The sequence below is a fragment of the Myripristis murdjan genome, chromosome 6 (genome assembly GCF_902150065.1).
Source record: "Myripristis murdjan chromosome 6, fMyrMur1.1, whole genome shotgun sequence".
In the NCBI taxonomy this organism is placed as follows: domain Eukaryota; kingdom Metazoa; phylum Chordata; class Actinopteri; order Holocentriformes; family Holocentridae; genus Myripristis; species Myripristis murdjan.
The window spans coordinates 25970996-25996704 of NC_043985.1; the positions used below are offsets into that span (position 1 = coordinate 25970996).

General features: G+C 42.2%; 1 protein-coding gene across 1 annotated transcript in view; it reads right to left on the reverse strand.

Moving 5' to 3' along the window:
* b4galnt4a (beta-1,4-N-acetyl-galactosaminyl transferase 4a) overlaps positions 1 to 25709 on the reverse strand; it is a 184718-nt gene that overhangs the window by 86507 nt on the left and 72502 nt on the right. Inside the window, exon 3 of the mRNA XM_030054584.1 lies at positions 4792 to 4890. Within this exon, the coding sequence (XP_029910444.1) occupies positions 4792 to 4890 (99 nt within the window). The remainder of the gene's footprint in view (positions 1 to 4791; positions 4891 to 25709) is intronic.

Genomic DNA, 25709 nt, shown 5'->3' on the forward strand with positions numbered 1-25709 from the left:
CCAGCTTGTGCAGGACATCAAACCTGTTACTCAGCTGGAGAAACCCCAGTAGGGCAGTACTGGCAGTTCCTGGCAAAGGCACATCGCGGCCTATACAATCCTGCACACCTCACTCCCCCGAGGCATTAAAGCACACTGTTTGAATGATGCGTCATAATGTATACTGCGGCTGAACTGAGCTGCCACTTTGCAATGTATGTTCTGAATGAAAAATCATACAATGGATATGAAGTAACGTGTTGTATTCCCACTATGGTGCTTCTCTGGAAACTGTTTTTGCTTACACACATGCTGCTGTTTCATGAAATGTTGCTGAATTTATCGGGGGCGTTAAGATAGTATTTCCCTCCCTATCTCACCCCGTTCGGCTCATAACTTATGTTGAGTGCCAAAAGAAAGAGGAAAAGAGTGTGGAAAGTGGGGTAGGTAGGCAGAGAGAGGACAGGGCTCCTCAAAGGTAAAGAGATGTGAAAGACACCAGAATGTAAAAACACCAGAATGCATTTTGGTCATTAGTTGGCAATCCCAGCTTGAAACTTTCCAAGTCCTAAGCACAAGCATATGGAGCATATGCCAGGACAATCTTTATTCCCCTCAAACAAGTCTTTTTATTGATTACAAAAATCAAATCCAACATTTTCTATAAACAAACATTAATTTAATCCTACAATCAGGGTTTTTTTCACAAATGTGATTGAATCTACAGGTTGTCAGGCTCATTATTGTTAATGACATACACAGGTTGCAAGCATGTCTTAATTTAGTTACTGAGAAATACTGGTGAATAGTACATTAGGAACACTACATATACTGTAAGATGACCTGTTTTTTTTTTTTTTTTTTTTTTTTTTTTTTTTGCAATGCATACTGGCCAGCTTGTGATATTAATTTTGATGCGGCTTGATGTTGTTATTTGCGTATCTCTGAATGTTTAACCCAGAAATTTTCACATTTCACTGGAGAAAAAAAGGGAGTGGAGCCAAAATTACACACTAAAACATAAAGTCAAACACCATAACACATTGATTATAGATCTGGACTTATTATTTGAGTGATGCTACATTCATGCTCGCTGTGGCATAAATGCAGAACAGTGTTCCAAGTTAATATGTGAGGAGATAAAAAAAAAATCTGCCTTGACTAATTTGATCTGAATTCCTGTAATGTATAAAATGTCACTAATCCCTCTTACCATCACTTTCTTTCTACTTTTGACTAAATAAAATTGCTCCGTATGCTCAAATTCTCACTGGATCCATGTCGGCTTTGCTGCAAATGACTGTTTATCCTTTCATACTTGGCTGTCCTCTACTCTTAAAATGTGGGTGAGCTCTCCATCTGATCTCCATCCCGCCTGCATGGGTGTCCTTGACATGGCCGTGTCCTTGACAGACATGTCCACTCTACATCTGCACGTCGATGCTAATCTGCAGTAACCTCTGTCAGAGCTGACTGACTGGGGAACCTTGTGTCATCGCTGGTGGCAGAAAACAGCCTGCTTGAACCGCCGCAAGTCAAAATCACAGCTCTCTGTCTGTCTTCCTTCTCTCTCTATCGATCTGTGTATGCATGTGAATAAATAATCTGCTTTCATATATTTTACAATTGCACAATCCGATTTTGTGCATGTGACTTTATGTGGGCGTCTGCATGTCTCTTTGTGTTTGACCTCTGCCAGTGTGTGACAGCTGGCATATGGCACCACTCTACCTCTGTGTGCCTGCGTCGACGCCTCTTACGGTGCCAACTCAGTGGCCCCGCAGACCTCTGGCATCTTGGCCGGGCACCAGTGACCCAAGTTGGCGGAGGTAATTAGGATAGATAGCTAGCAAAGAAAGCAGAGGAAGGACTGCTATGCTGTGGTCCATACTTTTAGACCGATTTGGCCTGGGCTCAAGCTGGGCTCAGTTAGGAGTCATGGAACAAAATGAAAGAGGGGGGAATTTTTGAGGATATGAGATGTATAAAATGTATGATACCAGTTATGCTAGTGATGGAGAGGATTCAGAAAAATTAAATGGCATGTTGCTTTATGAGTGGTTTGGAAATGATTCAAAGAAATTAAATGTCATGTTGGCTTCCACAAGATAGCTCTGATGCTAGTCACGCCTAATGCAAAATGTAGTTAGTGTGCATGCTGCAAAATTTATTTCTCCATTGAGGCTGTTTCGGTTTTCCAATCCAAACCATAAATAAGAAATTATGCTGGGTCAATGAATGCATGTCCATGACTTTGAGCAAAAAAAAAACATGTCGTCTTAATAGAGCTTGCATATATGAAATGACTAAACACAGAATAAAGAGGAAAAAATGATGGGGTCAAAAGAAACATCTAATTGTGACCAGGCCTTCAAGTTCATTTGCATTTGTGCAATCATGTGGTCCAGATTCCGACTGCAAGCTTGGCTGAAATCCTAGTTTGGCTTTATCATGTCATATGTGACTTCTCATCTTCTAAGTAGTACCGTGTTGAATTATGCCAAAAGCTTCATCCACATTTAGATCCAGCCCCTCCAATATTCATGCAACAGATGTTTCCAGACCAGATGGCATGTGAAAATGAGATATCATCCACATGTGACAACTTATTTAGCCAAAATGCCAATATTTGTTGAAAACACGTACATCAATTCCATTGCTATTCCTTGTTTTCCTTGCATGGACACAAAAACAATCAAAGAAAACTCAGGCAGTGTGTTCCTTCTATGGGTTTTTTTTGGCTTGTGGCATGGTGATGTTTATGCGTTTATTTGTTTACACGGATTGACTTGGTCTTTTGAGTACAACGGTGTTTGATATGTGCTGGTTTATAGCTGCAGGTGTTTCTAGAGTGGGACTTGCTGAACACGGGGGTAAAGGTAAATGCAGAATAGCTCAACACAGCCTTACCCAGGAGAGTCTGAGTGGAATATCTCAACAGCTACTGTAACATTATCAGGCCCTTACTGTATTCACCAGCCCTGTAATGCTGCCTACTGCAGAAGATTACATGCATAATACTTTGTGGAGGAGGCGTGAAGACTGAGTGCAAGACAGAGAATGCGAGAAAGAAAGACTCCTGTAAACCAAGCGCGGTACGCTTGCATCCCAGTGGAGCTACGAAGTGGGTGGGGTTACACCGAGCGGTCAGGGCTCCGGAATTAAAAATCCCATTAATTCCTCCAAATGCAATGTTACGTGACCGTCTATTTGCGCATTTCCCACACTAGGATGGGCATGAACCCCCCCCCCTTTGAATAATCAGCAAAAGCAAAAGCAGCTCCGTTGAAATAATTCAGGGCTCATAGAAAAAACTTCAAAGGTAAAAGACTGTGCATATAAACACATGAGGAAATAAGTCAGATACAAGTCCTGATCATCAAGAAACAGCCAATCACTGAGCTTTAAATTATGTTTCCCACTGGTGAAGCAGAGCTCTGTAGCTATAAGTCAAATATACATATATATATATACACACACACACACACACATACACACACACACACACACACACACACACACATATACATATATATGTGTGTGTGTGTGTGTGTGTGTGTGTGTGTGTGTGTGTGTGTGTGTGTGTGTGTGTGTGTGTGTGTATATATACAGTATGTATATGTGATGTTATATATATGTGTGTATATAGATAGATAGATAGATAGATAGATAGATAGATATAGATATATGAACATATTGCATAGCAGTCGATGAGGCTCATGAGTCCTGTATTATTTAGAGTCATCTGACATAACAAACTGACAGAAGAATTTATCTTAAACAAAGCTGAAACATTTCAGGCAGTGGCCATAACATAACCCTCTTGTATTGTTTATTTACCCAACACACTCACATGATTCATGCTTGAGTGACACTGCTGAAAGTGTTAAAAATAAAATTCCAAATGGGGGAAAATACTTCTGGCTGAGGAAGTATCAGGTTGGTAAGTGTGAATTAGTCTTATATTACAAATGTACAGTTTGTCCCTGAACTACTGTAAACTGTGAATTGATGTTAGGAGGTGATGCTTAAACTTAGCCCCAGGTAGTGAACAACCAATAAATCAAACATTGCAGATAAGTCTTGCAGACACACACACACACACACACACACACCACTGTTTAATTAAACTCTGCTGAGCAGGTTACAAATCTAGAGCCACTTTTTCTTATCACAAATCCGCTGCTTAATTGCCCTGCCTACTGCTCCCATTGTTACAGTATGTGTGTAAACTACATCAGTAAGTGAGCTGAAAAATTGGAATGAATCACATCAGCTTCTAATCTGCAGGTCATAGGTCCCCTTATGTACAACCCAATAATGGTTTTGGATGAAATACTATCATCTATGCACGTTAATTTATCATCATAACTGGAAGGCACATTTTTCACTCCTCAGCAACTAATGTGTGAGAGTGACTGATTCTGTGTGACCTCAAATATCAACTTCTCCTTAAAAGGACAACCGAGAGACAGGAGAAGCAGGGCAGGTGCAAATTATATTCCACAAAAATGCAGGCACTCAATTACCATGCCCATGATGAAGGGCCTTTAATAAAACCATTTTCACAAAGGTTAATTAAGGATGAATGTTTGGTGCATGTGTGAGTGGCCTTGCCAGGTGGAAATGATGAATCAAACACAGAGCAAAGCAACTGGGGGACCTCAACATAATAATATTGACATTTTCTTCACCCCGCTTATGAAAGATGGAAGAAAAATGTCAGTAGGAAGGAAGACAGGGCAGATTGAGGGAGGAGGGTGAAGCAAGACGGAGAAAGGAAAGGACAGGGAAGGAATAACTTGGTCTTACCTCAGGTTTCCATGGCAATTTCTTGTGGCGCTGGCTGAGGAACTTCCTGATGTGGGTGTGGTCTCTGCCATCGGCCCCTCCTGTGATTGGCTCATCCTCCTGGGGAAAAAGTCGGAGGGAGCGAAAGAGACAGTTAATTCCTTTTGAAACAGCGAAAGCAATTGAAGCAAAGAATTAAAATCAATACCAAAATAGGGTCAAATGTGCTTTGATTTTCATTCTCAAAGCGAGAGTGACACCTCTCCAGAATCGCTCCACCCAACTATCCACACGGCAGGGTGAGGCTACGTCCACACTAAGCCTGTGTGAAATTGAAATCGCATCTTTGCTCCTCCATTTGGGGCCTTTTGTCCCCACTAAGCCACCCACGTAAACAGGGCTTGTTGAAAACGTTCTGCATTTTGTGTAAATTTGAAAAGGCCGTTCTGGAGTCGCAGTGTGAATGGGAAAAACATACCTTTTTGCAAACACTGACGTAGGATTCTCATGTGATCTAGGCCGTATTCCCAAAACCCTCCACCAAGTATGCGCAGGTGCATGTGCACGGACTGCAATAGGGGGCTCGAAAACCCCCTATGTGGGCGGATGGCGGGCTTAGCGTGGACATGGCCTGGTCTCCATAAACTAAAACCACTAAAACCACTGCCCTCTCTATTTCATAGCCTCATCCACTGTATGTTATCCCGCTTTGCAGGGTTGCCAGGTCTGTGAGACAAAAGCAGCCAAACAGCAACTCAAAACCTGGTATAAAAAGGGCCCAAAAATCAGCCCGATACCAGAACTCAAAATATGCCCATAAAAATCCATATTTGTTGCTTTTAAAGTCCAACAGCATTGCTATAATTGCAAAATGCACTATAATATCTATAAAATAACACCATAAACATTAAAGGCAATTTCCCGAAACAGTTCTTTCGTCTATTTAATTTACAGTATATCAGAACTTAAAATATAATATGGGATACTTTACTTCAGCTGACAGGCACTGGGCGCGAGTGGTGCTGATGATGTGATTGGTCATGTGCTGACTGGCCTCACACAGCATTGGCATATTATTTGTCTGTGGAGCATGTGACATATGTGGATAGTTTATATGCTGATCTGGCCTGGAGTCAGTTTGACAGGATTTGGGTATAAACATTGGTCATTCAAAATATGAATCTTTATTCATGTCTGCCCAAGCCCGACCCGTGGACAAAATTTGTTACCCGCGGCAACACTTAAAAAGTAGCCCAATTTGGCGGAAAAAACGCGGACTTGGCAACCCTGCCGCTTTGACATATCTGGATGGACGGTTGCTTGCGTGTGTGTGTTTGTCTCATATTTGACTGGGGGGGGAACCAGCGGTGGAGCACACACAATACACACATAGTAAAACAGAAAGCCAAGGAACCAAGGCGTTATTTGCCCTGAAGGCTACAATTATGACCCTGTGGAATCCCCTCCTCACCATTCATCCCTAATGCGGCACTTGACTTGCCAAAGCCCTCATTTCTAACATATTCTAACCATCCACTCTGCCGGCCAAGATCTCATCCCCAGGGAGTCTGAACTCTCACCCTGATCAGGGATTTAGGCCGGCGCTCCAGCCAGAACACTGTAGGGCTCTCTTTCTGTAGCCTGCTAAGAGGCATGTTAATGTTAATGCCGCGGTGTTGTGGGGAGGACAGAGCAGAGAGGAGTGCGAGCTCTTGGCCAGCTGAAAGGAGATAAAAGGCTGCTGGGCTCCCAGAGGAGTCGCATGCTGCTAAATGAGTGGCAAAGCGTCCTCCATTTAGCAGCTATGTCAGAGAGCGGCTCACCTCCATCGAGACAAGCTGAGCGATGGGCTTCTGTCGAGGAGGCGGCGGTGTTTGGAGAAGAATTAGGGAGGAAAATAAATACATTTTCAGAATGTAAGAGGAAAGAGCAAAGTTGTGGGATGCCAAACCTTCAACTGCTTTTTTTTTCAACTTTCAAGGGAGAGAGATGAGGCAGGGCAGGGACATAATGACGAAGAAATCTGACAGCAGGCTCCGTTCCCGTCTGCCACCAGAGGAACGTAAAGTGCCTTTGCATGCCCATAGACGCAAACAAACAAATACTCACTAAGTCTCTCTCACACACAAACGCCGAAAAAAGCCTCCACACACACCGACATGTGCGAGCAAACACATAAACACAGGCACAGTCAGGAAGTCTGAGTCACACACAGAGCATCTCAGCGGAGGACAAAACAACACTCACATTAAAGGCTGGTGTCTCAAATTAAGCAAAGACAGTTTGAGGAGGCGCATTTGAGTCTCAAGTATTTAGAGCTCGTAGGAAAAGGCTCAAAAATATTCCGAGAGTTAGACGTTTGAATTATCATTTTTGAAAGCGTGAAATAAATTTGCATTAATAAACGTCTGCGTGTGAATGTGTATGAAAAATGTTTGATCAAACAAAATTCAGATGTTTGGATGTTTGAAAATAACTCAAATAGCCACAGAAAAATTTGCACACAAACTTGATTGCATTTGAGAAAAGGCCCAGTTGACAATTTGACATGACATTTCATTAAGCGGATGGATGGACTGTCTTCTAATTCGACTATCCATTTAGACAGCAAGTGAAAGATTTTTTTTTTGTTTCATAAATTCAAATATTTGAATCTTATCTCATCAAATTGTTTATACACACACACACACAGACATTTATTAATGCTAATTTATTTCACGCATTCAAAAATGATAATTCAAAAGTCTAACTCAAAGCATTTGTGAACATTTTTCTACAAGCTTGAAATACTTTTGATTCTAATTTGCCTTCATAACAGCGGTACTGGAATAACAGTGATTAATTAAGTTGGTAGGAAGCAGTCAGGGAGGGACTAAGTGGTGTGTGAACAGTTCAGTAAAATCTCAAGCTTGGGGGGATGAGAGAACTTGTTTTATGTAGAGGTCGGTATTGTCGGAAAATATTTGGTACCTTGAATCCAACACTGCTAGCAAAATGTGTCGAGTAACAGTGTATTATGTAATGCTTCAGCCTAATAATATTTTTGCCATTCATTTCCACAGCTAAAATAAACACCGTTTGAAGTCTTAAATGCAGCAGTTTGATGCCTTTAGATACCTTACCTTATTATCACTAGTAAAACTACCAAATAGTTTCAACTGCAAATATTTAAAACTATGTCAGCGGTGCTTTAACATGACTTTTGCATGTTTCTCATCCATACCTACTTCCAGAAATCAAGTGCTGCTAGTTTTTATGTGTTTAGTTGAGACGTATTGAGTCAAACACGGTGCCCCTCTCTTGCCCCGGGGGGAAATTATACATCATAAAATCCTTCATTTAAAGAGCTGCTGAAGGTGGTTGTTCTTTTCTTATCACAAATTTAGTCACCATCAGTTTTAGAAGCGAAATCTTCGACTATTTAACATCACGCACTTCCTTTGGGCAAACCAAGAGATGATGATGTAGTGACTGGTGGACATGTGGACATGATCAGCAATCACTTATATAACACTTACGGGCAGGTAATGACTGGGCGCAAGAGATGAATCATGTAAGTGCTGAAATTTGCCATGGTGTGTTTGAACATATGAATAAACACTGAAGCCCTAGTTTCATTCAAGGTCCTCAGCGTCCTTGTTCTTGCACACGCTGTGAGGCTCAATTCAAATTCAAGTAAAGCCTCTCCGTTTTGTGATTAGCGACGGTGACTCGAAGAGATGACTTACACGAAAACGGCGTCCACCCTTAAAAGCCTGATTCTAAATCACCGGACGGTCAAGTTTGGCCCATAATTCACACGGACGCCACTTTCCTAAAGCGCTGCGTCAGCTCCGTCCAACTCAAAGTCTGCTTATCGATGCAATAGTAAAAGGTACAGTTAAGCTCATTGACCTGAGGTTGCACTACATCCTTCATCAGCTATATCTTGTCTTCCTCTCTAGCGGGTATTGACTTTACACTCCTGAGTATTTACAGGGCTAAATGTTGTCATTATTTACAGTATGCTACAAATAGCTACTAGACTTTGCACAATTCATTATTTCGGATTTGGAATATCTAACGTATAAATGTATCTATATTTTCCTGGCACCGGGCCCAGTGCTTGTGTTATCGTGTTTCACTGTTAATTAAAGCTGATGCTGAGGGGCCTGTCAGATGGCCTTATGTATTAAACATTCAATCGAGGCAAAACAGGGAATATCAATCAGACTGATGAGACTACTTATTTATCATATGTTTACATTGCCATTTACCTTGTTAACTTTCAGTCACACAGCCTGATAAATGATCTACAAGAATGTGTGCATTTATAAGGAGTGCGAGAGAGAGAAAGAGAGACGGTGGGGAGAGAGGGAAAGAGTGAGAGTAATTATTAATCATAGCCAAACTAAGTTGTTTCTCATTCATGTGTGAACGTGCATGAAAGAGGGCTGTTTATCTCCAAAAGACTGACTGATTGATCAGCTGTCTGATCGTGAGCTTTAATCATTGATCTAGCCTTGTGACCACCATGTGAAGCCCCCCGCAGTGGTGGGTGCCAGCCTCTCGGCTGTGTGAGGAGGTGTTTGTGGGTAAACCTGCCTTCCAAACTCGCCACGTTCACAGAGCACAATTCAAACAGACGACCTTGCTGATCCTAGCCCAGGGAAACAGCTGGAGCCAGCGCCCTGGAATACCAATGAGCTTAATTAATCTCCCTCATTAAACACAAACAAGCAGCAGTCTGAGGGGAGGGGGAGAGGAAGAGACAGAGCGATTGCAATGGGGGAACAAGCGCAGAGCTGGGGCTCATTTCTCAAATCTCTTCTGCTGACCCTCCCCTACCCTCCACCTCCCCCCCCTCCCCGCCACCCCCGTGAACGAGCTCAGCCCAGACAGCTCCCATAAGTCCACAAATCATATTTCCATTTCCCACGACCTGGCACGTGAAAGTTAATAACCGGAGTGGAATGATTGCATTATTCTCCATTTTTCATTCATGTTAAGCACCACCGAGATCTACAGTATGTTAATTATTCCCACCATAAAAAGAAAACAGACAGTCACCATTTTTTATCCTACACTCGCGCTGCGTGAACAGAGCCGTCTTGTCACTGGATGTGTCCTCACATTAATACTTAAGTCTGGAGGTCAACATGCTGGGATAACGTTAACTGGAGCGATCACTAATCACAGCGATCTCGCCACGTGAGAGAAACGCTGTGAAGATTCCCTGCGTGTCTCCGCTCTCATCTTTGTTTATACCGATTTTTGCTAATTAGAAATTATAATTCAGCCATTGTACAAGAAAGTTGACCTCGTGAATCTGCAGCTAAAGTTAATTTGACAAAAACAGCACTTCTGAGAAACCATATAATGTGCGTCAGATAACGTTGGATAAGCATATTACGCAACCATGAACCAGACAAGCCCATTCTATGTGACAAGACGTGACACAACTCTGTCTCAGAGTCTATTTAGCTGTCACACCGATTCTGATGCATAAGCTGTGAGATATCTACTGAGTATTGTGAGAAATAGCTAGGAAAGAAAAGGGCAAATGGGAAAGGGAGAGAGAGGGAAAGTTGCAGAGACAAAAAGTTGCAGATTAGAGAAAAGAGGCCAAAAAGAGGAATGGAGACAAGTCTGGGAGCATATGAGGTAAGATAACAAGAGATCGAGACAGATGAACAGAGACAAAGAGACGAGGAGACAGAGGGCGAGCTGCACAGAAAAATAGAGCAACAAAGAAGACCTCTGATAGGTAGCACACAGCGGGTTGTGCCAGTGAAGTCCCCGCAAACCTCTATGGTAAGGCATCTGTCCGAGGCTGCTGCGGTGTGTCAGATTCCCCCTCCCACTGCTCTTTTACAAAAAAAGACCAAACAGACCAGTGTCCGCTGGGTGCCTGAACAGTAACACAGGAGTCTGTGAAGTATTACGCACTTTGCAGCTCTCTCGCTCTGTCTGTGATGTGACTGCCACTGAAGTTGGGTTTTGAACTGACAGTCCTCTGGATAGACTCTATATACCACAGAGGATATACTGCTCCTATATGCTGCTAGTTACAGGACTGGAGGAAAGTCCGGTGAGACAGTCCCACTTTTCCCCAGCGCTAATTAATGTCTTTCCAGAATTTTCTTGCATCGAGTGTCATTTTCTAGCAGGCTGATGTGCTTCAATGTGTTTCAACATATTTATACTTGTTCACGGGAAAAATTCCTGAAACAAGTGAAGCTTCCTTACAAACAAGTGGGACTGTATCATCCCATTGGTAGATTTTTTTTTTTTTTTTTTCATTTGGTTTAAGAAAAAGACTGTATGAGGCTAAATGGCTTGTTTTTTTTTTTTTTTGTTGTTGTTTTTTTTTGTGTAAACCATAACTAGATTAATTCCAAATATATTTAACACTACACTAAGCACTATTAAATATTGTATACGCTATAAGCAGTAGGTGATTTGAGGGGGATGAGGGGGGATGCCATCCTCCTTGTTAGCAAAATGACCAAAGTGCATCCCACTTGTTAACCCTGAATTGTCACAGTTATGGTTAAGATATCCTGCAACAATGTCCTCTGGGATGTGTACAAGGGTGTGTGTGTGTGTGTGTGTGTGTGTGTGTGTTGATTGGTGGTGGCGCAGGGGGTGCTCCTATTGAACCACAGATCACCTATTGCCTATAAAAGCAGTGCTGGGCAATTTGCCATCAACTGCTTCACTCGATAAAGAAGCCCGCAGCACATACCAACATATCATGCAGTACATGGTCCTAAACCTATCCGAGATTAACTCAACAGTTGCCTTTGATTTTAGAAATAAGACAATATAAGAATCTGACAAATTGAGTGATTCAGCTCAAATGACAAATTGTAGGCAAACTCATTGGGCAAAAGCTGCGTAAGGCTGATATTAATATGGTGATTCCTATCATTTAGAGTGCTTCAGAATAATTGGACGGAGATGCGATAATGGAAAAAGAAAATAGGACTGAAGACTGCTCCGGAAAATGTAACAAAAGAAAGTATGAAAAGTAATTGTGCAAGCAGGGAGGAATATTGCAGCAATTTGCGAGTTGACTTCCCGGGGTCTCTTTTCGCAGCACAGAAAGCAATGCAAGACACAATGAGGAAACTCATTATGTTTCTTCAAAATGCTGTGAGAATGAGAGAGGGGGCGGGGTGGGAGTCTGAGTGGAAATAAATGAGGAAAAATACAGAGATTATGTTTTTCACATTCATTTCTCTAGTTAATACTTTAGAGGACCAGTCACACCTCATTCAAGATAGGGAGGCAGAGAATTACTGAATGACCTTCACAAGGACATTCAAAAGCATGTTTATTTGAGTCCTTGGCCACTGTTATTGGAAAGACTGCACTAAAAGGCCCACAATGGTTTGGAGAAAAGCTGTCAATGTAACCCATAAGCACCTGGTCTTTCACTAAACCACGCTTACCAACACGCTCACCATGGCAACAGAGGACTTACCAATACAATGCCTGTTTGAAATAGCCCTTGAAATATACGCATGTTGGCTCTGCTAATTCTCTGGCCCTACAATGCACTGTACACGCTGCAAAATCCATTTTTGGTAACGTGCTGTTTGTTTCATCAAACGGGCATCAGCGTGTGTCTGTTTACGTTTGATTCAGCGTGTATCTTTCTCTTCAAAGGGAATAGGGACCTTTTTTTCTTACGTGAGCTCTAGCAGACAACCGAGTTTATTGTAGAAATCCTCCTCTTTTTATGAATTTACCCAGCATCTAAACAGGCTGGCCAGTAAATGCTCGTGAGAATGCAGTGGCCAAGAAAAAGAGTCAGTTCAAGGCCTACGGATGCAGAGGTGAGCTAAATGAATGCAAAATAACTGCAGTCTCAGAATAATGAGGGAAATTGGCTGAGCCACAGCCCTCTTTTACTTTCATCCTGATCTAATTCACCCCGTTCTCTTTCATCCATGTGTCCCTCTGTGCAGAGCTGAAGAACACCTTCCACACTTTTGTCCTCCCTCTCTAACAGTCGAGTTAAAGTTCCTTTCACCGAGAGACTTGGGATCAGTACATTATTTACATTGCTTTTAAATATTTCAAACATGACAAATTAACCCAACAAGACATATTCCCTGAACCCACTCAAATGTGTTCACTCTGCAGGTCATTTGTGAAATTAGCCCCAAGAAACCCACCTCAAATATGCCGAGCGACTGCTCATGGTGTTTGCAAATGAATGGGACTGTCGAGGGAACCAGCTCAGTGATCCTGGATCAGTACTCGTTCACTTAGAGACTGAATAAATCTGCACCCTGATCTCACAATCAGTCACTCTAGCCTATTTTAGTAGGAATGCAGCTCTGGGAGCCACAATACCTTCACATCCAAATCCCTATTCCATTTAACAAAGTGGCTGGCGTCGTCGGGTAGAAATCAGCCCGAGCATATTCAGTTAAACTATTGCAGAACAAATCCCAGCCAAGAGAAAGAAGGAGTGCAACTATTTTTGTCTCTCTGCTTGCATTATTCATGTAAGAAATTACATGCCGGTCAATGGAACAACGGCAGAAAGGTTGAGCGAGGAAGAGAGGAAGAAAAATGGAACATAAATAAGGGACGGCTGCAGTCGATAATAGGAGTGATAGAGTCAGTGGCTCCAATTCATTGGTTGGAAGATTAATGGGGCAGAGATGAGTACGGCGGGGAGACAATCAGACACAAAGGAGAAGAAGAGGAGAGGAGAGAGAGAGAGAGAGGGGAGGGGAGAGATGGACGGATGAGTAGTACAAAAACTGCAGACAGTCGAGAGAGAAAAGCAAGAGGAAGAGCGTTTACTACACTGCATGTGTAGTTATAGGCCATTGATTTTAATGCAATGCTAGGGAGTACATTTTTTGTGTTCTTGCGTGAATAAAGATAATACCTGCTTGTACGTGCACAGGAGCGTGTGCGCTCATGCGTGCAAGTGTATTCACAACGGCATAAACAAGCAGCAGGTATCCGTGATGGAAGTGTGTGCATGAGAAAGAGTGTGTGTGTGTTATTGATTTGGGTTCTTGGACAAGGAACTGGGACTTCTGTCATGTCTGAGTCAATACAGGAAGCATGTAAGGACAAAGGCTGTGAGGGGCAGCGCAGCCTCTCTGGGGATCAATAGCGATTTGACGGGCTTTATCTGCGTCCTCACTGTCGGCCAGTCCTGTCTCAGGCCCTCGAGTAAAATTTTGAGAGATTTTAAGCTGAGAGGGGCTTCAGGGCTACACTGGATAGCCTAAACGTAGAGCTGGACAATATTTCGATACATCAATAATGTGACATGAGACTATATATTGTCTGGAATTTTTTAGGATCGTGATGTCATCATATGGCATAAGTTTTGTCTTGTCCTTGTGAAATTATCAACAGTTGACCCTAACATATAATAACAAGGAATCAGAGTTTGGGTCAATGATATTATGATATTTCTCCATATTGTTCAGCAGTATATAAAGGTAACCTTATGCAAAATGTATAGGACCAGAACATGTTTTACTGAGTTAAACTGATATTCCTTTATTGCCATATCAGTGTCATGTTGCTAACAGAACCGCTAGTTGCATCTGTATGTTCACACATAAGGTAAATGAAATACAAGCTTACACGTGCTGGAACATTATGTCACATTCAGTGGTTACCCGTATCATTTGTGCTGGCAATGCATCAGCTTCATATGAAAAAAAAAAAAAAAAAAAAAAAAAAGACCTCTAGTTCAGGACAGGATTTTGAATTGGGTTGGGAGGTGGAGAGAGAGAGAGAGAACAGGCAAAGCTTAAACCCTCTTTTTGACAGCTTGTAATCTTTACACAGAAATTAAAATCGTTTGAGAGGTGCTTCAGTACAGCCTCCGGCTAAATACTCTGCCTAAAGACGGCTAAAGGTGCCTTTAATCATTATAAATTCAATGTAAGTAGAGCTCATACAAGATGGGATACAAGTAGGATCAGTGGAATGAGAGAAGTAGTTGGAAAGGGACAGAGAACAAGACAGAGGAAGTAAAGAGAGCCAGCCAGCCAGCATCTGAGTCAGGATGCAGCCTCTCAGAGTAAAAGGTACAGAGTATTAGGTTTTGTCTGTACTTTTTGTCTGACAGTACAATCTGTTTAGGTGAGAAAGCAGTAAATAAACAAGAGCAGAGGTTTGTCATCAGTATTAGGCCGGGCTTGTCCGTCCAGTCTGATTAGTGCTGACGGGTGTGACACGGGGCAGCTGGCGGAGAGAACACACCAACAGTCAGCTGTCAATCATGTCTGACCTGTTTGGTGCTCATTATGGCCTCATCAACATCGAGCCTGCTGGAGAATCGCGGGCTCAGTCGCACAAACGGTCACACAAACAGGCGATGCACTAACACGCCGAGACTCAAAAAGCAGATGCAGACAAACACACACACACACACATACATGCAAGTTGAGATACATGAGGCCAGATTGAGGTGAGGCAGGAGGTCCCGTGGATGTGCGTACTGTGGCACTTTTCTGTCAGAGGTTTATCTGTGCTTTTGTACTGTATGTATGTGTGTGTGTGTGTGTATGTGTGTCAGAATGTTTACCAGTCTTATAATAAACCATGAGCAAATATCCGACAGTCAATTACAACGTGTCGAAATGTAATTATCACAACAATCTTCAGATGCGAGGATAACGATGACTCAACTGACAAAAAAACAAACAAAAAAAGCAAAAAAACAACAATTTATAAACACAAAATAAACACAACATTTGAATACCGGGCCTGTGGTTCTCTCCAACGGACCCTAAATTTTGCGTAGTGCACCTTTATTATTTTCAGCGTATTTTAACAATGCTGCAGTAATACTGAGAAACTTTCGGTCATGATAATCATGATTTTGAATTTGCATGTGGTCCAATCTCGAGAGTGTGTGTGAAGAAAGTTTGTGTGGGTTTCTGTGTATCCGTGTCATACGTGTCGGGCAAAAGTGCATCGAAATCCCCCCCAAAACCACGCCAAAAACCTCAGCACATCTGGCAGTGGGACTGCAGATAGTAAATGTCGTACTCCCTCCTCCCACGATCCCTCAACTCCGCTGGCACAAAGCCAGGGATTCAACATGAAATAACCCTCATTCCCTGCCCCACGACACACCCACACACACACACACACATACACGCATACACACAAACACACTCAGAGCTCTCCATGTAATCTTGTATCTAGTTAGTCCAAGTGAATACATTAAAATGCTGGAGTAAATTATGAATGAAATAAAGGCCAGGAGAGGGAGAAATTTTATCACAGGAAACATTAGCTGCTCAAGAGCCTTTAGGCAGGTAGTGACCTTTCCTAACCTCCACTACCATCAAAAATTACAGGAATTAAGCCACCCAACCACTGCTGCCACACACACACACACACACACATCACATAAACAAACACAACTTCCGCATGAAAATATGTGAATATAATTGTGCCACACATTTAAATACTTCCCCCCACACACACATGCACACACATTTTCTTTTCTGGCTTCAGTGTTGCAGTGTGTGTCTCCATGCCCCTCCATCTCCATGCTGTCACCTCAACAATCATGCAACAGATGAGCCAAAAAACACACTGGCAGCTGGACTCAAAGCCCCGAAAATATAACCAAATAAAAATACAGACACTCTCACAAACATTCAGTGTGTGTGTGTCTATGGCTTAGCTGTGTGTAGCTGCCTGTGTGACATCTGCATGTGTGTTATGGCTTCAGAGATGTGTGTTTTTCTGCGACAATGGATCCGCGGCAAGCTGCAGTCGGGCTCCATGACAATGATAACGGAGTTTCAATAAGACTGCCCTGTTGTACCATAACTCCAGAATAATAAAGAGAAGAGAAGAAAAGAAAAGAGAGGAGAAGAGAAGAGAGGGAAAGAGAGGAAAAGAGAAAAGAGGAGAAGAGAAGAGGAGAGAAGTCGAATCATTAATTTCGCCCTCTAAAATCCCTCCAAAGCACAGAATCAAAAGTTACAAGGCTGTAAATATTAGGTGTCAGAGAATAGAATAGAATAGAATAGAATAGAATAGCATAGAATAGGACAGGTTGACATAGGATGGGACAAAACAAAACGGAAGACAACAGAATAAAGAGGCAAGAAATAGAACAGGGGAAAGACAGAATGGGGTGTAGAACGGGAGTAGAATAGAATAGAATAGAATAGAATAGAATAGAATAGAATAGAACAGAATAGAATAGAAAGAATAGAACAGAACAGAATATAATAGGACACAGTGACATAAGATGGGGTGAAACAAAACAGAGGACGACGGAATAAAGAGGCAAGGAATAGAATAAGAAAAAAACAGAACAGGGGTGTAGAACATGAATAGAATAGAATAGAACAGAACAGAATAGAACAGAATAGAATAGAATAGAATAGAATGGAATAGAATAGAAAATTAGTAAAAGGTTCAGTTATAAGTACAGTTCAAGGTGTAGGCTTTGTCAGCGTTTCTTTTTCTGACCCTACACTCTATGTTGCATCTCAACACACACACACACACACACACACACACACACGCACACTTCATTATACTGAACCTGGCTTCAGGGGAACTTGTTGGGATCAATAAGCTAGCAGCAGGACCCCGAAGAGGTGGTCCTGTCTTTATTATCTCTGACAGTAAATAGAAACAACACAGAGGGAGCACCCCAACTGTTATTAGGCAGATTGAACTGAGATTAGCTACACCTACAATCAATACTTAAACCCTCTCTTACCTCCACTGAATAAATACATAAGACGACGCTCTCGTACAGGTCTATTCCTGCTCTGAGCTTATAAAGCCGCATTTCTCTGCAAAGGACTCTCCATAGTTTAGTTTCCCTTTGTAAAAAATTCATATGATAATTAAGGGATAATGTACAGCGAGCTGGCCATTAGCACAAAATAAGCCCTGACAGGGTGAATTAAAATCCCAACACAGCAGAGATGCAGCACACTTCACTTATTAAACTGAAATGAAAGCAATCAAAGTAATTAGCCGAGTGTTTGTCGGCAGTAAGCAGTAAGTGACATCTTTCTGGCACGGAAATCAACAAAATCCACCGGATTTCTTGATTGCAAAGTGATTGGACAACATGTAAAGGAGCGTAAAATTTACAGACCACAGAATGTATTCATTGGTGAATCACAATATTCAACAAAGACGTACGAGAAATGCTTTAATGTGTTTAAATGCACCCCTACAGTAAGCAAGCATACCCTCTAAAACTTACAGCAAGGAAGATATACTGACTGCATGTCGTGTTGCCATATGTCTCGCACGTGGTATACATGATATGCAGGTTCTCTGCTGCTACCAAATCTCTGCGACTGACAGTTCTGCTGACCAGCACTCCCCAGCTCTCCATCCGTTTTTGTATTTTTTCCTGCCTTCATCCCGCTTGCTTGGGCAATTTGCCAGCTCTCTCTCTCTCTCTCGCTTTCTTGCTACTGAGAAAGTTAATTCATTAGGACCAAACTTCCTACTCTGCAAGTCGGTGGGAGGAAATAAAAGGTTCATACAAACCAGCTTCTCCTTAACTAGATATGTGAAGGTCTACTTATTATCTAAGCTTTATAGTGTACAAGTGTAAATCACAATTTTTGCCAGGCGCCCTCTAAAGGCCTGGTATAACCCAAAACTAGTTAGTATTAAAGGCTAACTACATGAAGGAAAATCCTCTCCACAGCTTTCATGCCTTTGACTACAGCCAGATAAATAAAATCATCGCAGAATAAAATTATTCTACAACAAAATAACTTTGAAGCACAACAAAGAAACTTTAGTGGAGGAAACAAGTATGGTGCACATAGAAAAAATAGAGTTGTGTGGGTAAAAAAAAAAAAAAAAAGCTGTCATGAAAATAAATATGAAAGCTAAAAAATGTTTTTCATTTATTTGACTTAGCTCTGTTTTAGGACTTTTAATTTGGGAGCCTGGCCGGTGGGAGACAGGAGATGAGAAGAGCTGGCGGCCACGCCAGGCTCCATTTTTACCTCAGTAAATAAACACTACGTTGAGCTAGCAAAGCCTGTGGCACCGTCGGGATGGCTTTTACTTTTTTCTCCCTCTCTTTTCACCTTTTCATCCTCCCCCACCTCCTCTTTCTCTCCCTTTTAAATTCTGCTGTCACCCCCGGGCCAAGAGAACATTTCAGACTCCATCTTTCATCTCAAAGAAAGCTACGCCTCTGCAGCTCTGCGTCTGTGCATGCAGGCGTGCGTGCGCGTGCATCCTGTGTGTGTGTGTGTGTGTGTGTGTGTGTGTGTGTGTGTGTGTGTGTGTGTGTGCGTGTGTGTACTTCAGATAACCACCTTCTCTGACCTTTATGGGGTTAGCGTCCCAAAATATTTGCTTCTCCTCATAAAGGTACCAGCTCTCTCTTGCCTCCTCTTACTTTACCCCTCCCTCCCTCCCTCCCTCTGTCCTCTCCTCGAACAGACGGGACAGAAGTGAGCAGCTTTGAGGAGGAGGCCAGCAGATAATAAACTGCGTCAAAATAAATTACTCCAAACAATTTTTTTTCACCGCACGCTTCATCACCTGCACACCTGCTCAGAGATCCTGCACCCACCTGTTGGCCCCTGTAGCCAGATCTGTCCGACTATGCATATTTATCTCCTCCACCCATTTACTTCCCTTCGTTAAGGAATACTTTAGAATCTACACCTCACGAGCGCTTTATCTCCACTTCCCTTCTCTTCTTCTCTCCTCTCTCTGTGTACTGTCATCTGCAAGCATCGCCTCTGCCTTTTGTCTCAGAGACAAGACAGACAAAGAGTAATTAAAATTGCCCCTGCTGCTTTGTGTTTAATGTCCCTGTCAACCCACAGTAGTCTGGGAGCTGCTTTCAACGTTCACAGCAATATGGCGCTCGCACTTTGCCCCACAGCCCTCTCGGATCACCAAGTCACTCCGCAAACGGCTGAACTGAGGTCACATTTATCTAATTTTATTCAGAAACTCACAAAACTAAGCTGATAAAGTAGAGCCTAAGTAAGTTTTTATTTTTCGCAGCAGTTCAATTCGAGGACATTTTGGTCTAATCTAGGGTGAAGGTTGAACGCGTGGAAACCGGCTGAGCCCGGCTCTTATAAAATTTCTACCATAAAAATTAAATGGTGAAAAATGCTCCGGAACAGCGAGGTTGGGAACAGAGTGCAATTTTTCTAACGGCACATTTCTAATGGTGAGAGTCCTGTGGGTCCAAACAGTGGGTGGGTGCTGTATTTGTCACACTGCTAGGCCCTTTTATCTCATGTCAGCTTCAACTGTCAAGTTTCACACAGAGCTTGTGTGGTGCTGTAAGTCACCATGCATTTTCTGCATACCTAAAAAACACCAAACATACAGAATGACAGCGTTGTGTCTGCTGATATAAATAGCACCTTTTATCACCTGTGCACTATTTTGACAGCTGGATTGCTTTTGCCGCTTCACTTTAACATTTCATAATTCCACCTCTAACCCCTCTGACATCAGCTCTATTTTAGCATCCTGCCTGCAAATTCGCTACCATCTCAGCAGCACGGCTATTCAGCTCTTGTCTGCGCATGTTAGTGGAGATGGATGGTGGAGAGAGAGGAGCAATGAATCTTCATCATAGTCTGCCACTGTTTCTCTCTCACACATCCACACCACAAGTCCCAAGCGGCTCTTTTTTTTTTTTTTTCTTCAACCTCCATGCGTCTGTCTCAGACCTCATGCTTGCTCAATCGTCCCACCCCTTCCCTCCCTTGCTTTTTTTTTTCTGTCCATTCATCCATCCATCCATCCATCCATCCAACCAACCATCCAATTATCCATCCATCCAGTCTCTGGACACCTGGAAGGAGGCAGAGAGGTAATTTATGGTTCACTCCAGGACTCTGTGTACTCCCCTTTTTTTTTTTTTTTACAACTCACCCACATTGTTCTGTCACCTTCATCTATATGAACCAGAAGCGTAGGTAGTAATTTCATCTACCTACAGGTGTCTTGTCACATCATGTATGACATGTGGCACCATGCACCACCACCTGCAATATAACGTATCTTCAGGAAGCCCGCCCTATGGCACCGTTTACTTACGGCTCTCTGAACCGAGATACAACGCTGGCAATCTCCTCTGTTTTTCTGCTTCCCCAACAGCTGTTAAAAACAGATGCCTTGTTATGGACCGATCAAGTTTGAAGATTTTGGAATTTGTTATATTTGGTCATGGCCTGTCCTGTCAATCCCGAGCACAGCAAAATAAATTACTAGAAAGCCCCAGGCCAGGTGCACACACCATATGATATCACAGCTGATTTGGGTGTCCCAGGCATCTTTGTTCACACGGTGTGAGAAGGTCAGCACGTCACAACCCAACCTCCCGATGCAGTCTGGGACATCCGGATCATCTTCCAACATGTCAGAGATTGTTGTTGTCGGTGTTGTAGTGTGACAGGGTACAACAAGACGATTTGTCACACTGGCCTACTAGATTGTAGGCCAGTGTGACATGTCATCAATCTGTTTACTGCTAAGCCGTCAGACAAGCAGACAAATGTAGTGGGCATAATTGTGCCTTATATTATGGAAACTACCTCACCTCCAGCTCACTGACCTAACCATGTGCATTCCCCAATGTTGTCGTCTTCTGCTTTTCAGCTGCACGTAGAGCAAGAGAAAAAAAGTGCATAATTGCATAATTGTATTTTATTGGTCACTAACGCAAAAATGTCTACACTAATGAGCCCTTTTGGCTCTCCATTTTGCAGGGTCCAGTCCTGTGAGGCCACACCTGTGAGGCTTCATGTCTCGTCAACTCTTTTTGAAGTTGGGCTGACTCGTTCCATCTTGTAAATGTGCAAACTTGTGCTGTTACCTCAACTTAAAGTGCGAGCACTATTTTGATGGGCGGCTCGGTAAATGTGAGATGTCATGCAACATTTGGTTGTGTAATGTGTTTCTGGCTAAAGTTAGAACAGCACTAAAATACAGAATTCTGAATCTGTGTTACAACCCCACCCCATTCCCATTATGTCCAATTCCCAGTCATATTTTGTCACTGTCAGTCTTTCTGATTTACACTGGCACTTGTGTGGCCATAAATGATGGCAATAGTTATAAGGGGCATTTAATATGTATATTATTCAGTCCCTCCGGTTTGCTATTTTGAGGATGCAATAATTAATACAAATTTGACCAATTTCAGCAGTATTTGTGAGTGCTTTCAGTCTGCAAAATTACCACCATTTTTTGCACATGAAATGGCCAAAGCACTCAACAGAGTGCTTTCAATTTTGGCAAGCCATCACACATCACACTCACTGTGCTGCATTACAAAGTAACATCCGGTTACAGCATCCAGAGACAGTGCAGTCTCTGAGATGGGGGAGATGTTGACAAAGAGCCGTACTTTCATACGGTGGAGTTTTATTCAACCCCACAGGTGTAACAAACCGTGTGTACTGTGATTTTCCTTTGCTCTGCATCAGTATAATTTCTCTTTATGTCTGGCCTTTGTTTGCATAGAAGAAAACAACGTCTATGTCAAACAAAAAATGGGCACTGAAACTATATAGTGCAGCTCCACAAACATGAAACATATTCAAATGGACAAGTTTGATTTGAAACCTACGGTGTAATGATGTCGTGTTGAAGGTATAACTGGAATGTTTGTTGCAGCTTTGAGCTCCTGTCTTTGATCTCTTGTTATGATCTCAGCTCTGTTCATATGGATGAACACTTAGTATTTCCAGTAGTTTATGTAATATGTAGCAAACTTTGCTTCATGCTAATGCTTTTCATTACAGGAAGTGATAAAGCAGTATTTATTTATTTTTTTCTTATTCAAAAGTACGTAGAAGAAATTTCTTTAGTGCCACTACACCATTTTTTATTTTTACCAGTTCCAGTTTTACTTCAAGAGCAAATAAGCTGTGCAGAAAACACACCACAAATCAAGGACTTTCAGTCACAGTAATTAAGAAAAATTAATAATTAAACAAATAAATAAACAAAAATCTTGGAGTGCCTGATTATAAACCCTTCAGTCCATAAGAGAGACTCGCTGCATGCCCAAAGCTTTGAGCTTACCACAGGCAAACACTGGCCTCTGTGTATTTGTGCATTTGTGTGTGTGTGTGTGTGTGTGTGTGTGTGTGTGCGTGCGTGCATTCGTGCGTGTGTCCGTTTATGTGCAGAGAAACTTCAAAGCGGTGGAAATATGCTGGAATCTCGCCTTCAGTACAAACATTATATTAGCACTCTAACTTATATAGTTGCAGACTATGTTCTAGGCTCAGCAAATTAGGAAGATGTTTAGGGAGTGTGAGCTACGAAAACCTGCTCTGTTTGAAGAATTGGGAAATATAATCACAGCAGAAGTTATACAAGCATACACATGCACTATGCAAATGTAGGCACAAACAAAAACAAGATGTCATTCATGCTCAGTTTTCAGCTTTTACAGCATTTACAGAAGCAAGGAAAAGAGTAAAAATGCAAACACACACACACACACACACTTAATACTGACACATGATGAATGAAATGTGCCATAGCTTAACTGAACCCCACTAGGAAACTGGGCATAGTATAGCAGGGACAAACACAAACACCATGCACACACACACACACACACACACACACACACACACACACACACACACACACACACATTTAATACTGACACATGATGAATGAAATGTGCCATAGCTTAACTGAACCCCACTAGGAAACTGGGCATAGTATAGCAGGGACAAACACAAACATCATGCATACACACATGCACACACATACACACACACACACACTCGTAGAGGACCCTCGGATCAAAGAGCCAGACAGTCAGCCTGCAAACATTAGATGACTTGCTGGCTTTCTCGGCATCTTTACCGTGATTACAGCCTTTGTGCAGCAGTGTCTTTGTTGTGCTGTGCTTATCAAGATTGTTTAGGATGATGAACAGAAAATATGCTCCAGAATGCCCTTTCTTATTACTGTAATGTGGCTCTGCAAATCCTTAATGCATTAGAAGAAAAGAAGGACCGGTACCAGAGCTCCTCTTATTTTGCGCTTTCAATTTTGAACAAACACACACCAGAGACCGAGAGACACTCATTGAAACTACACCATTGATTCACCGGTTGCAATTAACATAGTGTTGCTCCTGTCTGGCCGGGCGCAAATTGAAAAAGCCAATAAAAATTGGCTTTCTCTCGCCAGCTGCCATCTCACAAGAGTCTGGAATGGCGGCCCCGGATCCATCCGTGCCTCCCAGCCAGCGGCATCGACTCGCGCGTCAATACCCACAAACTTCTACTGGCTCAAGTGAGAAAAATCAAGGCAGTGGGTTGTTTAATGACAGAATAAATCCAGGAGGACGCTTCCAGGAATTGATGTCCTGACAATAACAACTGAGCCAAACAAAGCGCTTCAGCAGCTCCGTCTGTCTGCTACTGTAGCTGGATTAATAGACTGCTTGGTGTGCCTTGGTAGGCCATTACCCCAGGATGAGATACATAAAGAATAATCACCTTCTTTCCATTATCTCAGCCGTTTTGTGGTCATGGTCAGTGTTTAATCTTAAATTCATTTGCCTTTTTTCTCACGGCGCCGTAACGACATATGCAAGTTGTCATAGCAACACGTATAGCGAAAGACCTCCGCTGACGTGGGAGATTTGATTGGATTAGCTGGTTAATGAGGCTTTGTGCATTTACACCTATTCTCGAAGACTTTTAAAGGTCAAATTCTAACTCTGGTGTCTGTGGTAGTCATGGCAGCATGCTTCTTTTGTTTTTTTACTGCCAGGCACAGGGAGTTCTATTCACTAAAATAGCAATGCATTCTAAATAGATCATTATAATAACAGAATTAAAATGGAATAATATGTAATGAAATTTTCATGCAAATGGATAGCAAGGCACTTTTTGCCAACCTTTAACAGCAGGGGGAATGAGGGGACGAGGTAGAGGTGGAGGGGCAGATGCTAATGAGCTGATGCATGGAGAGGAAGGAAACATGAGCAGTAGGAAGAAAAAGGATGACAAGGAGTTGGTAAAAGAAGCGAAATAAGTGATTTAAAGGATAATACCCTTGTGTTTTTTAACATTGTGTCATTTGCCTCGGTGCCCTCTCTCCTCTCCATTATTCCTGGTGGAGTCTGGTCAAAGTCAGCGATGGAGATATCAGCGTTCATTGTCCTTCCCTCAGTAGAGGCCATTCACTGTCACTCATTTTTGTGCAGTATATAAAAAAAACTTCCTCAGACTTGAAAAATTGCCCAAGCTAGACAATCCACCACAGTACACCTGAAGCAGGGGCAGCAATTATTTTCAATTTTGGTTTGCAATTTTGCAAAGTGCACAATTAAAAATGACGATGCAGAAAAAATGCAAAAATATACAGAATGCAATACCAAATGAGGGGAATTATAACCTAAACATGCGGAGAAGTAAATGGTAGGGGTGTAAATCACAAGTTTCATCATGATGCAATGTTATATTGATTCTTTGGACAATGATGTGATATTTTCTGATATCACAAAGTCAGCCCCGATACAATTTTGGAATTGTACTGGGATTGTTTGCATGTGACATGTGATTTCTCAGTTCATCTTTTCTCTGAAATCAAAAATATTTCCACATTGTTGATTTATTTCCAAGATGGGAGCAAATATAATTATTGTCTTTTTCTTGGCTGCTGGCTGTGGCTGCCATTATCTGCCTGGTGCTAGCACTATTTGAACATTTAGGAGGGCAGTGTGCTTGGACAGAAATGGTGACACAGACGTGCCATGGGAATTTCAAAATAAAGGTGTATCTCTAAGATGATGATATGAATCAATATTTTCACTTAGTATCGATGACACTGGGTCACTGATCATTAGGATTGATATATCAATCCAGATCGATGGCTCGTTACAGCCCAAGTAAATGGGCTTTAAGTCTGAATGACACGTCTTCTGCAGAGGAAGA